At 37.9% G+C, this 13,693-nt stretch overlaps 1 protein-coding gene across 1 annotated transcript in view; it reads left to right on the forward strand.

Annotated features, from left to right (window-relative positions):
• Positions 1–13,693, forward strand: part of LOC103515500 (dynein heavy chain, cytoplasmic-like) — a 31,555-nt gene that overhangs the window by 8,052 nt on the left and 9,810 nt on the right. The window contains 21 exon segments of the mRNA XM_026827944.1: positions 1,547–1,832; positions 2,487–2,743; positions 3,454–3,595; positions 3,948–4,135; positions 4,244–4,253; positions 4,889–5,050; positions 5,609–5,794; positions 6,022–6,231; positions 6,610–6,644; positions 6,759–6,879; positions 7,309–7,431; positions 7,546–7,668; positions 7,980–8,084; positions 8,317–8,490; positions 8,586–8,812; positions 9,613–9,780; positions 10,756–10,927; positions 11,634–11,731; positions 12,496–12,783; positions 12,855–13,104; positions 13,497–13,574. Coding sequence (XP_026683745.1) covers positions 1,547–1,832; positions 2,487–2,743; positions 3,454–3,595; positions 3,948–4,135; positions 4,244–4,253; positions 4,889–5,050; positions 5,609–5,794; positions 6,022–6,231; positions 6,610–6,644; positions 6,759–6,879; positions 7,309–7,431; positions 7,546–7,668; positions 7,980–8,084; positions 8,317–8,490; positions 8,586–8,812; positions 9,613–9,780; positions 10,756–10,927; positions 11,634–11,731; positions 12,496–12,783; positions 12,855–13,104; positions 13,497–13,574 — 3,403 coding nt within the window.

Raw genomic sequence — 13,693 nt, forward strand, 5'->3', positions numbered from 1 at the left:
TCTACATTTATTCACGACCATACTGTAAACACTGGCTTTGTTTAAAAACTTGGTATGTGTAAAACAATGTAATTCACATTGTAGTAGGTTAAATATAGCAAACATCAGAATTGGATAGGATAAGTAAGGAAGTTTTATATATAGTTCCCTTATTTACCATATATTATGTATTGCTGATTTAGAACCCAAGTACCAATAACAATGAAGGTACCAATACCAATACCAATGAAGGTATCAATACCAATAACAATGAACTTCTAATTGAACCAATCAGGCGGCCTAAATGAGGCAATCAAACTACTCAGAGTTCTGGTAATGGTTGATACGTGGAGCAACTAAATACTTACCACCGCCGCGCCGTACACATGGAATGATTCAAGGGAACTTACCTAATGCATCTGAAACAGAGAAAGGAGAAGTCATAGGTTAAAATAAAGTATGTAAAGAGAAAAACGAGACAAGTATATTACTAGTACTAATGTTTACAATGGTGACAGAGATCAAACATGAATAAATATCAAGAAGTATCAAAAATACTACTTCCTTGTGGATACAGCTATGGAACTGGTTTAGTGCTAGCCAAAAATTGGCAAGGTTTAATAAATTCTGGAGGGACCTTAGCCTGTTATATTGAAAAGATCCCTCCGATACCTACATATTTAAATAAAACAATAAGTTCTCTTTGCAATATCAGCAGAAAAAACAAAGAAAGCACAATTCCTTCATGCTAGTATTTCGTGAAGGCACAAGTGAAATATCCTTCTTAAGAATTTAAAAGAAATAATTGCTCATTTAGAGAAGCGAGGAGAGAAAAATATGAAAGATTAAAATCAGAAGACAAGCTATTAGATTTAATAGACGATGCTGCAAGGACTACTTAGATTGTAGGGGACTTGGTAATTAGAGGTTATGTCGTCCAATAGCTCTAATGATAGAGGACCCTGCGATAATAACCGTTATTAGGAAGCTGTTTATGAAAAACGCGTGCCTCTGAAATGTGAAACACGCCCAAGAAATCACTTGAACGTGATGTGGAGCGTATGTTTGAGAATACGAGTGAGCGGATTAGAAAGTCCCATTATTAGCGGAGTAGCCGGATTGAGAAGTCCCATTGTTATTTGTTATTGAATTAAGGAGCGCGGTAGCGCTCCGCCCCGCCAAGTCAAGAAAGTTTGACCGCGCTACTAGAGATATTATACGCGACAGGGAACAGGTTAGTGGAGAGTTTTACTAAGTTCGGAACAGAAAGAGCTAAACTTAGTAGAATTGTCTACGCTGTTAAGGTAGAAACACACTGCTTTCACTTCCCATGAACTCATAGGGAGTCAGAAAGATGTGGTTCAAAGTTCTCCTATAATGTAGGTTATAGGAGGTGATTTAGTTCACGATAACTACACTGATCTGACTTCACGTCACGTGAGAGTAGTGTCCTTCTATTCTACATTTATTCACGACCATACCGTAAACACTGATTGTAAAATCAGTATTCAGATAGATGTGTTCCATTCTCTCTCAATCTCGACTTGTTCTCTCCTCTGTATTTCAGGAACCTCCTGACCAAACTCCCCAGTGGTAATGTAGTGATCGAGTCTGCATATCGCGCTATAACAGATAAGATGAGTGAAATGCAGAGCTATCTGAAGGAATGGCTGAAGCATCAGAGTATCTGGGATGTACAGCCTGACTTCATATACGGTCGTCTGGGCAACAATATTAACATCTGGATGAAATGTCTGAATGATATTAAGAAGTCACGGACTACTATTGATACGTCTGAGACGAAGAGACAGTTTGGTCCTCTTATTATTGATTATGGCAAAGTACAGAGTAAGGTAAGAACCCCACCCTCTCTGAGAAATTATCTGATTACACCCAAGTAAGCGCAACTGATCTATTGTAAATCTAATCTAATATCTCCCTTACAGGTAACTCTCAAGTAATGAACCATTCTAATGTTACTCTCTGAGAAATTATCTGATTGCACCCAAGTAAGCGCAACTGATCTATTGTAAATCTAATCTAATATCTCCCTTACAGGTAACTCTCAAGTAATGAACCATTCCAATGTTTGTTTACAAGATCATTTCAATGTCTGCTTACAGGTAACTCTCAAGTATGATTGGTGGCATAAGGAGCTACTGAGCAAGTTCGCTTCACTCCTGGATAACGAGATGGACACCCAAGTAAGCGCAACTGATCTATTGTAAATCTAATCTAATATCTGCCTTACAGGTAACTCTCAAGTAATGAACCATTCTAATGTTTGTTTACAAGATCATTTTAATGTCTGCTTACAGGTAACTCTCAAGTATGATTGGTGGCATAAGGAGCTACTGAGCAAGTTCGGTACCCAATTATCTGATTACACCCAAGTAAGCGCAACTGATCTATTGTAAATCTAATCTAAAATCTCCTTTACAGGTAACTCTCAAGTAATGAATCATTCCAATGTTTGTTTACAAGATCATTTTAATGTCTGCTTACAGGTAACTCTCAAGTATGATTGGTGGCATAAGGAGCTACTGAGCAAGTTCGCTTCACTCCTGGATAACGAGATGGTACATTTCCACAGTCAAATATCCAAGAGCCGGAGTGAACTAGAACAGAAGTCTATAGAAGCATCGAGTACATCGGATGCTGTTAGTTTAATTACATATGTGCAGAGTTTGAAGCGGAACATGAAAGCTTGGGGTAAACAGGTCGAGGTGTATCGGAATGGACAGAACATATTGGAAAGACAAAGGTAATCTGATTGAAGTGAATTTTCACCGGGAATCGAACCCGGTACTTGTGGTTTATACCTACTCGACCACGGACTTTTATTTGATATTAAAATAACTACACCGAAAAAGAAGTGTTATGTTTATTTCCAGGACTAGGATTTGAAGTACATCGGATGCTGTTAGTTTAATTACATATGTGCAAAGTTTGAAGCGGAACATGAAAGCATGGGGTAAACAGGTCGAGGTGTATCGGAATGGACAGAACATATTGGAGAGACAAAGGTAATCTGATTGAAGTGAGTTTTCACCGGGAATCGAACCCGGTACTTGTGGTTTATACCTACTCGACGACGGACTTTTATTTGATATTAAAATAACTACACCGAAAAAGAAGTGTTATGTTTATTTCCAGGACTAGGATTTGATTTAAGTTAAACCAAGCTTAGGTGTAATACCTACTCGACCACGGACTTTTATTTGATATTAAAATAACTACACCGAAAAAGAAGTGTTATGTTTATTTCCAGGACTAGGATTTGATTTAAGTTAAACCGATTGTCTGAAGTAATTCAATTGGTTGATTTTCAGGATTCTCAATCCACTATCGGGTTAACTAAAACCAACTCTGAACTTTTAAGTATGTATTGCTATTTAGTTTAAGAAGTAAAAATAATAATATAAAATTAAATTCTGGACTCGAGTAATTATGACATATGTTGTGTGTTAACAGGTTCCAGTTTCCGAGCAAGTGGCTTCATATTGATAATATTGAAGGCGAATGGGATGCATTCAATGAGATTATTCGACGTAAGAATGCATCTATTCAGAGTCAAGTACAATCCCTGCAGATGAAGATCATAGCCGAAGATAAGGTAATACATAATATTCTCTTGGAGGGTTTCAGCAGTAGCAGTGAAGCTCTGAAGATGGAGGGAGCCCCTCCGAAACATGTAGGCGTTTAATTAAAAATAAATCATAAGTTTTTGAAGTTCTGTATATTATAATTATATACCTTTTTGGTTCTCCTTTTCAAGGTGATTGATTAATAACCGGGCTATAAACAAATCTATTTAACTCAGAGACTCAACAATGCTTTGGTTTACTTGTTTTTCTGCGGGATCTGAAGATTTGCTTAGTCGATGATCCCTATAGAGGTCAGATTGTTCTTTTATTTAATGTAATACTTACTCTTTAGTAATCTTGTTCTGTTCTATCGATTCAAAGGCTGTCGAGTCTCGAACCAATGACTTCCTGACAGACTGGGAGCGTAACAAACCTATTGAAGGTAAACTACATCCGACTGAAGCATTACAACAGCTGAAGATATTCGAAAGCAAGTTTGCTAGACTCAAGGATGAGAGAGATAATGTCAGCAAAGCTAAGGAAGCGTTGGAACTACAGGACTCTACTGGGTAAGTATAAGCTCTAGACTTGACGTGAATCGAACCAGAAACCTTTGGTGTACAAACCTTGTGTTATACTGAGGCTAGTCTTACTTAATATTTATATCTCTTTGGGAGGCTTTTTTATGTAACTTTAGGAGTTTAGGCCTAGTTTCCCCAATACACAAGCATCAAGCATAGGAAAACTAGCCCTTAAGCCAAGACCCACAACTATTTTCCTATCTTAAAACTGGACAATAAAGTTGCTAAACCATTGAAACCATAACAGAGAGAACTGATGTGGTTCGAATCCCATCAACGACATAAGGGTTTGCCTAAATTTGAACAAATAAAATGGGCGAGCAAATGAGCTTTAGCCACGCGTCTAGGTAACAACCACGCACAACATTACATTGGATCATTGGAAACTGGTACATTTACCATGCCATTTAAGCTGGGTCTGTTGGTAAAAACTGTTATCTACATGGGTAAATTGGTACAACTTTTAACCTTTTCGATGCTATACATATTTCAGACTATGATAAAATGGGCGAGCAAATGAGCTTTAGCCACCACGCACAACATTATATTGGATCATTACATTTACCATGTTATTTACGCTGGGTCTGTTGGTAAAAACTGTTATCTACATGGGTAAATTGGTACAACTTTTAACCTTTTCGATGCTATACATATTTCATGATGATCCCTATAGAGTTCAGATTGTTCTTTTATTTAATGTAATACTCTTCAGTAATCTTGTTCTGTTCTATCGATTCAAAGGCTGTCGAGTCTCGAACCAATGACTTCCTGACAGACTGGGAGCGTAACAAACCAATTGAAGGTAAACTACATCCGACTGAAGCATTACAACAGCTGAAGATATTCGAAAGCAAGTTTGCTAGACTCAAGGATGAGAGAGATAATGTCAGCAAAGCTAAGGAAGCGTTGGAACTACAGGACTCTACTGGGTAAGTATAAGCTCTAGACTTGACGTGAATCGAACCAGAAACCTTTGGTGTACAAACCTTGTGTTATACTGAGGCTAGTCTTACTTAATATTTATATCTCTTTGGGAGGAGTGAGTGCACTTTTTTAAAACTGTTTGATGGAGGGAAGTGGAAAAATGGAGGTCTTATCTTCCCAAACTTGAGAAGAGAAAGAGGACAGGAAAGCCAACCGTTCCGAGAACGAGCCTTATCTGTTTCGGATAAAGTCTGCCCCGGGTCAACCAGCTTCAAATTTATTGTAAATAACCAGTTTTGTATCTATGAAATGCAGACTTTCTACTTGCCTAGCTTCTTTATGTTACTTACAAACTCCTATGAACGCGAGTCTGTTGTCTAATTGTCCTGCCACGGAAGCCAGCAAAGATATCGTAGAAAAATATTGGGATGCTCGGGGAAGAATGACCTAATATGTACCTAATAGTTAACGTCAATATAAACAACAACACTCCCTAGCTAACCCTACAAGACTAATCGATTTCCATTCTATCACCAGGTACAACTACGTACTCCTGTATCCACAGTGCAATATCCGAAGATTAATGAATGGCTCACCATGTTAGAGAAAGAAATGAGAGTGACCTTAGCTTCCTATCTAGCAGACGCGGTACAGGATATTAAGAAGTTCAGAGATGGAGACATTACGGCCAAAGATTATATGGAATGGTGTGACAAATATCAGGTAGGTGACGAACATTATAATAGAGAGAGCCCCTATAGGCCCTACTCAGCCCAAAATCTCAAGAGTAAATGTACCTACTTTCTCTTTATGTGTTAAATAGGAGTATGATTACCAAATTTCATTATATTTGTATGAACCATTCGCAGCTAAAGGAAAAATCATGGAGTTCAAATTTGAGACTGACTTTGTTAATAAAAGATAATTTTATTTCCAATGTGTTTTCACAGGCACAAATCGTAGTCCTGGCAGCTCAAATCCTCTGGTCTGAAGATGTAGAGGCTGCTCTTAGTAGTATGAGTAATGATAACGGGGCGTCTAGTGAAGGCCTTGGACCTCTGGATAAAGTTCTAGCTCAAGTATCTACCACACTGAATGTATTGGCAGATAGTGTACTCCAGGAACAACCACCCCTCAGACGCAAGAAACTTGAACATCTGGTAAGATATTGAAATATTTGGTCGGAAATTAAAACACCTTTTCCGATGTGTGGGCCAAACAATTCAAACATGTTGCCTGTTTAGTAATCTAACTGTCAACTTGTCCATACAGTAATCAGCTCCCATGGCGTAGTGGTCACTGCGCTCGCCTTGCACGCGGGAGACCCGGGTTCGATTCCCGGCGGGGTCAAGAATTTGTACCCAAAATCTTCAGAGTAAATGTACCTACTTTCTATTTATGTGTTAAATAGGAGTATGATAACCAAATTTCATTATATTTGTACGAACCATTCGCAGCTAAAGGAAAAATCATGGAGTTCAAACTTGAGACTGACTTTGTTAATAAAAGATAATTTTATTTCCAATGTGTTTTCACAGGCACAAATCGTAGTCCTGGCAGCTCAAATCCTCTGGTCTGAGTAGCTACGACATATAAATGCGCATAGCGTTTGGTGCCAGCATGGTAGGTAAACATTGGATTTTAGGATTATTGAGATATTGGGAAAATCCTACAATGCTGCAGTGAGCACGAAAGTTGTTGGACCTCTGGATAAAGTTCTAGCTCAAGTATCTACCACACTGAATGTATTGGCAGATAGTGTACTCCAGGAACAACCACCCCTCAGACGCAAGAAACTTGAACATCTGGTAAGATATTGAAATATTTGGTCGGAAATTAAAACACCTTTTCTGAAGTGTGGGCCAAACAATTCAAATTGAGATATTAACAAAATCCTACAATGCTGCAGTGAGCACGAAAGTTGTGACATAATAACACAAAGAAACTGCATTTACATTTGTCCATACAGTAAGCTATGTTCTTGATACTGTTTTGCAGCTTAACTTTGTTATTTTGTATTTCGGGACTAAACTCTAGTCCCTTCTTTGGCGCATACAGTAAGCTATGTTCTTGATACTGTTTTGCAGCTTAACTTTGTTATTTTGTATTTCGGGACTAAACTCTAGTCCCTTCTTTGGCGATTTATGATCACATGGAATTTTTATCACATGAATCATTCACGAATTCTTTTAGGTTTTTTGATGAGATTTTTAATAATGTTTGTTTGTTCCTCACAGATCAATGAGTTCGTACACAAGCGTACAGTAACACGTCGTCTAATAGCTCATGGAGTGAAAAGTCCCCGCGCCTTCGAGTGGTTAACAGAGATGCGATTCTACTTTGACCCTCGCCAATCAGAAGTATTACGTCAACTTACCATACTATCACATGGAATTTTTATCACATGAATCATTCACGAATTCTTTTAGGTTTTTTGACGAGATTTTTAATAATTGTTGGTTTGTTCCTCACAGATCAATGAGTTCGTACACAAGCGTACAGTAACACGTCGTCTAATAGCTCATGGAGTAAAAAGTCCCCGCGCCTTCGAGTGGTTAACAGAGATGCGATTCTACTTTGACCCTCGCCAATCAGAAGTATTACGTCAACTTACCATACCATGCATACGTAAAATACGTACGTATGTTGTTTTTATGCATCATTATCCAATATGAAAGATTTTTTTTTTTTGTGACAACATTTATTCACGACCATACCGTAAACACTGATTTTAAAAATGTATTCAGATAGATGTGTTCCATTCTCTCTCAATCCCGACTTGTTCTCTCCTCTGTATTTCAGGAACCTCCTGACCAAACTCCCCAGTTTCTACATCTATCTACATTCTACATAATTGACTCACTTGGTTTCAGCATTGTATTTATCAAGAAGAGTCTGGTGATTGAAGCTGACAAGAGTATGTCTGACCACTAAACTTAAGGAATTACCATCACGACTTAGACAGTATGCGTCCTATGATCATGTTAAACAATTGCTGCAAAACTATACTAAGGTAAACTTCTCTTTATCCTGCCCTTATTTGTAGTCGTCGAGCTCTCCGAGTACTGAAGAACATCCTCTTCGTTCAGAAGGTCGTCCATCTCTGGAAATTTGCTCCTCAGCATGAAGATTAAGTTTGACTTTTCCGCTCCCTTGTTCACAATGACCGCCATATTTTTTTCTTCTGTTTAAATGCTTTTCCAAACTACATTATAACAATCCTGTACTGTTGTCTACATGATTAGGTGAAGGAGCACATCAATTCTATCGCCGCTATGAAGCTCTCCTCCTACTACAAGGTGTTTGAGGAGGATGCACTCATCTGGGAAGAGAAGCTCAATAGAATCAATGCTTTGTTTGATGTATGGATAGATGTACAGAGACGATGGGTCTACCTGGAGGGCATATTCTCTGGTTACGTTTTCTTCCTTCATGTCTTTGATATTTTTTCTTCTGTTTAAATGCTTTTCCAAACTACATTATAACAATCCTGTACTGTTGACTACATGATTAGGTGAAGGAGCACATCAACTCTATCGCCGCTATGAAGCTATCCTCCTACTACAAGGTGTTTGAGGAGGATGCACTCATCTGGGAGGAGAAGCTCAATAGAATCAATGCTTTGTTTGATGTATGGATAGATGTACAGAGACGATGGGTCTACCTGGAGGGCATATTCTCTGGTTCTGCTGATATCAAGACTCTGCTACCTATTGAGACCTCACGCTTCCAAAGCATTAGGTGAGTATTAGCTTGATATATTCTATGGTTTAGCTCCAACACACATGCTAAACAGGACAGAATGGGCTAGTCCCAAAGTACATAAAAGACTTTAATACAAATAAATAAAAGAATTTCAATATTCTTCAAATAACTTTATTTCAGCTTTCTTTCTTTCTTTCTTTCTTTCTTCCTCTCTCTTCTTTTTCTCTTTCTAAGAGGTTTAATAGAGGGAACTGTAACTTCTAAGAGGTCTCATCGTCCCGAATCGCTAAACAGGACAGAATGGGCTAGTCCCAAAGTACATAAAAGAATTTCAATATTATTCAAATAATTTTATTTCAGCTTTCTTTCTTTCTTCCCCTCTCTTCTTTTTCTCTTTCTAAGAGGTTTAATAGAGGGAACTGTAACTTTGCTGAACAGGACAGAATGGGCTAGTCCCAAAGTACATAAAATAATTTAATACAAATAAATAAAAGAATTTCAATATTCTTCAAATAATTTTATTTCAGCTTTCTTTCTTTCTTCCCCTCTCTTCTTTTTCTCTTTCTAAGAGGTTTAATAGAGGGAACTGTAACTTCTAAGAGGTCTCATCGTCCCGAAAGCAGAGAGAGAAGGAAGACAGGATAGGAGAAAGCCAGCTGTTCCGAAAACTAACCTGTATAAAATCTGCCCCGGGCGGGAATTGAACCCCCGCTACCTAACTAGGCTGACGATTGTTTTGTTTAAAGATATTTTTTGTTAACTAGGAAGATTCAGCCTTTTCAACGATTGTTCCTTCGTGATGATTTGTGACTATTATTTCGTGTTTTGTATTTCAGTTCGGATTTCCTGAGTCTAATGAAGAAGGTATCCAAGTCCCCCATGGTAATGGACATATTGAACATACAGGGCGTTCAACGTTCACTCGAGAGACTCTCTGATCTACTCGGTAAAATACAGAAAGCTCTCGGAGAATATTTGGAACGCGAGAGAACATCTTTCCCACGGTAAGTTACAAGAGGGATCTTGAGAGAAGAGAAAAAAACCTAACATAATTATCCATTTGTAAGTACATGCTTTTTTCTCGTTATTTTGTTAATCAATGACTCAAATGATAATATCCCAAGAAGAACTCTACTTGTAATGACAAATGTCCTTTAGATATTGAACATGTTTGTCAAATTTTATCAAAATCGGATAAACCATCCATGAGTTATCAGAAAATGAAGAATTTCTTCTAAAGGTCCCCCACGGGTTCCCCGAAAGTTGTATTGGTTCTAAATTCTAATGAGTTCCTTTGTGTTGAATATTTTTGCCAAATTACAAGATAAATTGTCCAAGTTAAAACATAAAATTCACTTCGTTCGGTGATGGAGAATATTTGGAACGCGAGAGAACATCTTTCCCACGGTAAGTTACAAGAGGGATCTTGAGAGAAGAGAAAAAAAAACCTAACATAATTATCCATTTGTACATGCTTTTTGTTCGTTATTTTGTTAATCAATGACTCAAATGATAATATCCCAAGAAGACCTCTACTTGTAATGACAAATGTCCTTTAGATGTTGAACATGTTTGTCAAATTTTATCAAAATCTGATAAACCATCCAGATGAGTTATGAGAAAATGAAGAATTTCTTCTAAAGGGCCCCCCGGGTCCCCGAAAGATGTATTGGTTCTAAAATCTAATGAGTTCCTTTGTGTTGAATATTTTTGCCAAATTACAAGATAAATTGTCCAAGTTAATAATCCTTTAATTTTATTAGCTAGGTAAGATTAGGATAGGATAGGCATGTCAGTTGTTGCTTTTCTTGGATAAATCAATCCAATTAAAGTGTAGACATTATGTAAAAAAAAAAAAAAGTTAAAACGTAAAATTCACTTGGTTCGGTGAGTTTTTGTGAAGTACTTACCCTATTCTATTCATATTCCATTCCTCATTGGAATCCTTGCAATGTTGTGTTGTGACTTGTGGTTCTCAGGTTTTACTTCGTGGGAGATGAGGATCTGTTGGAGATCATAGGTAATAGTAAGAACATACAACGTCTACAGAAACACTTCAAGAAGATGTTTGCCGGAGTAGCGTCTATCATGTTGAATGAAGACAATACCATCATCACAGGCATTGCATCTCGAGAAGGAGAAGAGGTGAGTGCACTTTTTTAAAACTGGTTTGATGGAGGGAACTGGAAAAATGGAGGTCTTATCTTCACAAACTTGAGGAGTGAAAGAGGACAGGAAAGCCAACCGTTCCGAGAACGAGCCTTATCAACCAGCTTCAAATTTATTGTAAATGACCAGTTTTGTATCTATGTAGTGCACTTTTTTAAAACTGGTTTAATGGAGGGAACTGGAAAAATGGAGGTCTTCCCAAACTTGAGGAGAGAAAGAGGACAGGAAAGCCAACCGTTCCGAGAACGAGCCTTATCTGTTTCGAATAAACCAGCTTTAAATTTATTGTAAATGACCAGTTTTGTATCTATGAAATGCAGACTTTCTACTTGCCTAGCTTCTTTATGTTCCTTACAAACTCCTATGAAGGCGAGTCTGTTGTCTAATTGTCCTGCCACGGAAGCCAGCAAAGATATCGTAGAAAAATATTGGGATGCTCGGGGAAGAATGACTTAATATGTACCTAATAGTTAAATCTTATTTATTAACAGGAGTAAACAACAACCCTACAAGACTAATCGATTTCCATTCTATCACCAGGTCAATAAACTGCATACCAATAACTTATGAACTGTAGATGGGGAAAATTATCTAAATTAGAATATTAAAAAAATGCCTGTCTCCCTCTTCCCTCCAAAAAATGCTAGGGAAAGGAATAATAGTTTGAAAAATACATTTTTGTTTCCAGGTGAATTTCCACCCTGAAGTGATCACATTGTCCAAGGAGGTTCGTAACTTCAAGAACCTCGGGTTCCGTGTACCCCTGTTTTTCAATAAACTGCATAAGTACCAATAACTTAGTGGTGGTCTCATGAACTGTAGATGAGGAAAATTATCTAAATTAGAATATTAAAAAAATTCCTGTCTCCCTCTTCCCTCCAAAAAATGCCAGGGAAAGGAATAATAGTTTGAAAAATACATTTGTTTCCAGGTGAATTTCCACCCTGAAGTGATAACATTGTCCAAGGAGGTTCGTAACTTCAAGAACCTCGGGTTCCGTGTACCCCTGGCAACTTAGTTTTTCAATAAACTGCATACCAATAACTCATGAACTGTAGATGGGGAAAATTATCTAAATTAGAATATTAAAAAAATGCCTGTCTCCCTCTTTCCTCCAAAAAATGCCAGGGAAAGGGTCAGAAAGATGTGGTTCAAAGTTCTCCTATAATGTAGGTTATAGGAGGTGATTTATAAACTTTGAAAACGGGATACCGAACCAGAAACCTTTGGTGTACAAACCTTGTGTTATACTGAGGCTAGTCTTGCTTATATCTCTTTGGGAGGCTTTTTTATTTAACTTTAGGCCTAGTTTCCCCAATACACTACACAAGCATCAAGCATAGGAAAACTAGCCCTTAAGCCAAGACCCACAACTATTTTTCTATCTTAAAAACTGGACAATAAAGTTGCTAAACCATTGGAACCATAACAGAGAGAACTGATGTGGTTCGAATCCCATCAACGACATAAAATTTTAGAGTCTGAAGAAAACTTTTATTAAGATGAAGACCTCAGAAAAATAAATTATTTCCCGTTTCCCTGTTCCACAGTGGTAACAGCAATGACTCTCGTATGCTGGTTGTGTTTGAGGAGTTACAAGATCTTAAATTATTTCCCGTTTCCCTGTTCCACAGTGGTAACAGCAATGACTCTCGTATGCTGGTTGTGTTTGAGGAGTTACAAGATCTCCATGGTGTCTGGTCTGAACTAAGCTCAGTATGGAATCAGATCGATGAACTACGGGAGAAACCTTGGCTCAGTATTCATCCGCGTAAACTAAGACAGCAGCTGGATGCTCTCACCACTAAACTCAAGGAGTTACCATCACGACTTAGACAGTATGCGTCCTATGATCATGTTAAACAATTGCTGCAAAACTATACTAAGGTAAACTTCTCTTTGTCTTGAGTATTCATCCGCGTAAACTAAGACAGCAGCTGGATGCTTTGACCACTAAACTCAAGGAATTACCATCACGACTTAGACAGTATGCGTCCTATGATCATGTTAAACAATTGCTGCAAAACTATACTAAGGTAAACTTCTCTTCTGGACCTCTGGATAAAGTTCTAGCTCAAGTATCTACCACACTAAATGTATTGGCAGATAGTGTACTCCAGGAACAACCACCTCTCAGACGCAAGAAACTTGAACATCTGGTAAGATATTGAAATATTTGGTCGGAAATTAAAACACCTTTTCTGAAGTGTGGGCCAAACATCTTTGTCTTCATACCTCATATGAAAATTGAAATTTCTGGATGGAAAAAAAAAAAATCCAGAAAAAATTAGATCAGAAAATTTTCATAAAAAAGATCAATTTGTCTGACGATGGCGATTGGAACTTGGTTGCCAGCCTAGTTCGCTTGGAGTGCGCTAGGTCGCGGGTTCGATTCCCACCCGGGGCAGATTTTATCTTAAACAGATAAGATTCGTTTTCGGAACGGCTGACTTTCTCCTATCCTGTCTTCTTTCTCTCTTTGCTATCTGGACGATGAGACCTTAGCATTTACAGTTTCCTCTATCGAATTTCTCTTCTTAATGTCTTGCAGGTGAACATGATGATCATTGAGCTGAAATCTGACGCGTTCAAGGAGCGCCATTGGAAACAACTGATGAAGAAGTTACGTGTGAACTGGGACGATGAGACCTTAGCATTTATCGGGACGATGAGACCTTAGCATTTATCGGGACGATGAGACCTTAGCATTTACAGTTTCCTCTATCGAATTTCTTTTCTTAATGTCTT

The sequence above is a fragment of the Diaphorina citri genome, unplaced genomic scaffold (genome assembly GCF_000475195.1).
Source record: "Diaphorina citri unplaced genomic scaffold, Diaci psyllid genome assembly version 1.1 scaffold49, whole genome shotgun sequence".
NCBI classification, from domain to species: Eukaryota; Metazoa; Arthropoda; class Insecta; order Hemiptera; family Psyllidae; genus Diaphorina; species Diaphorina citri.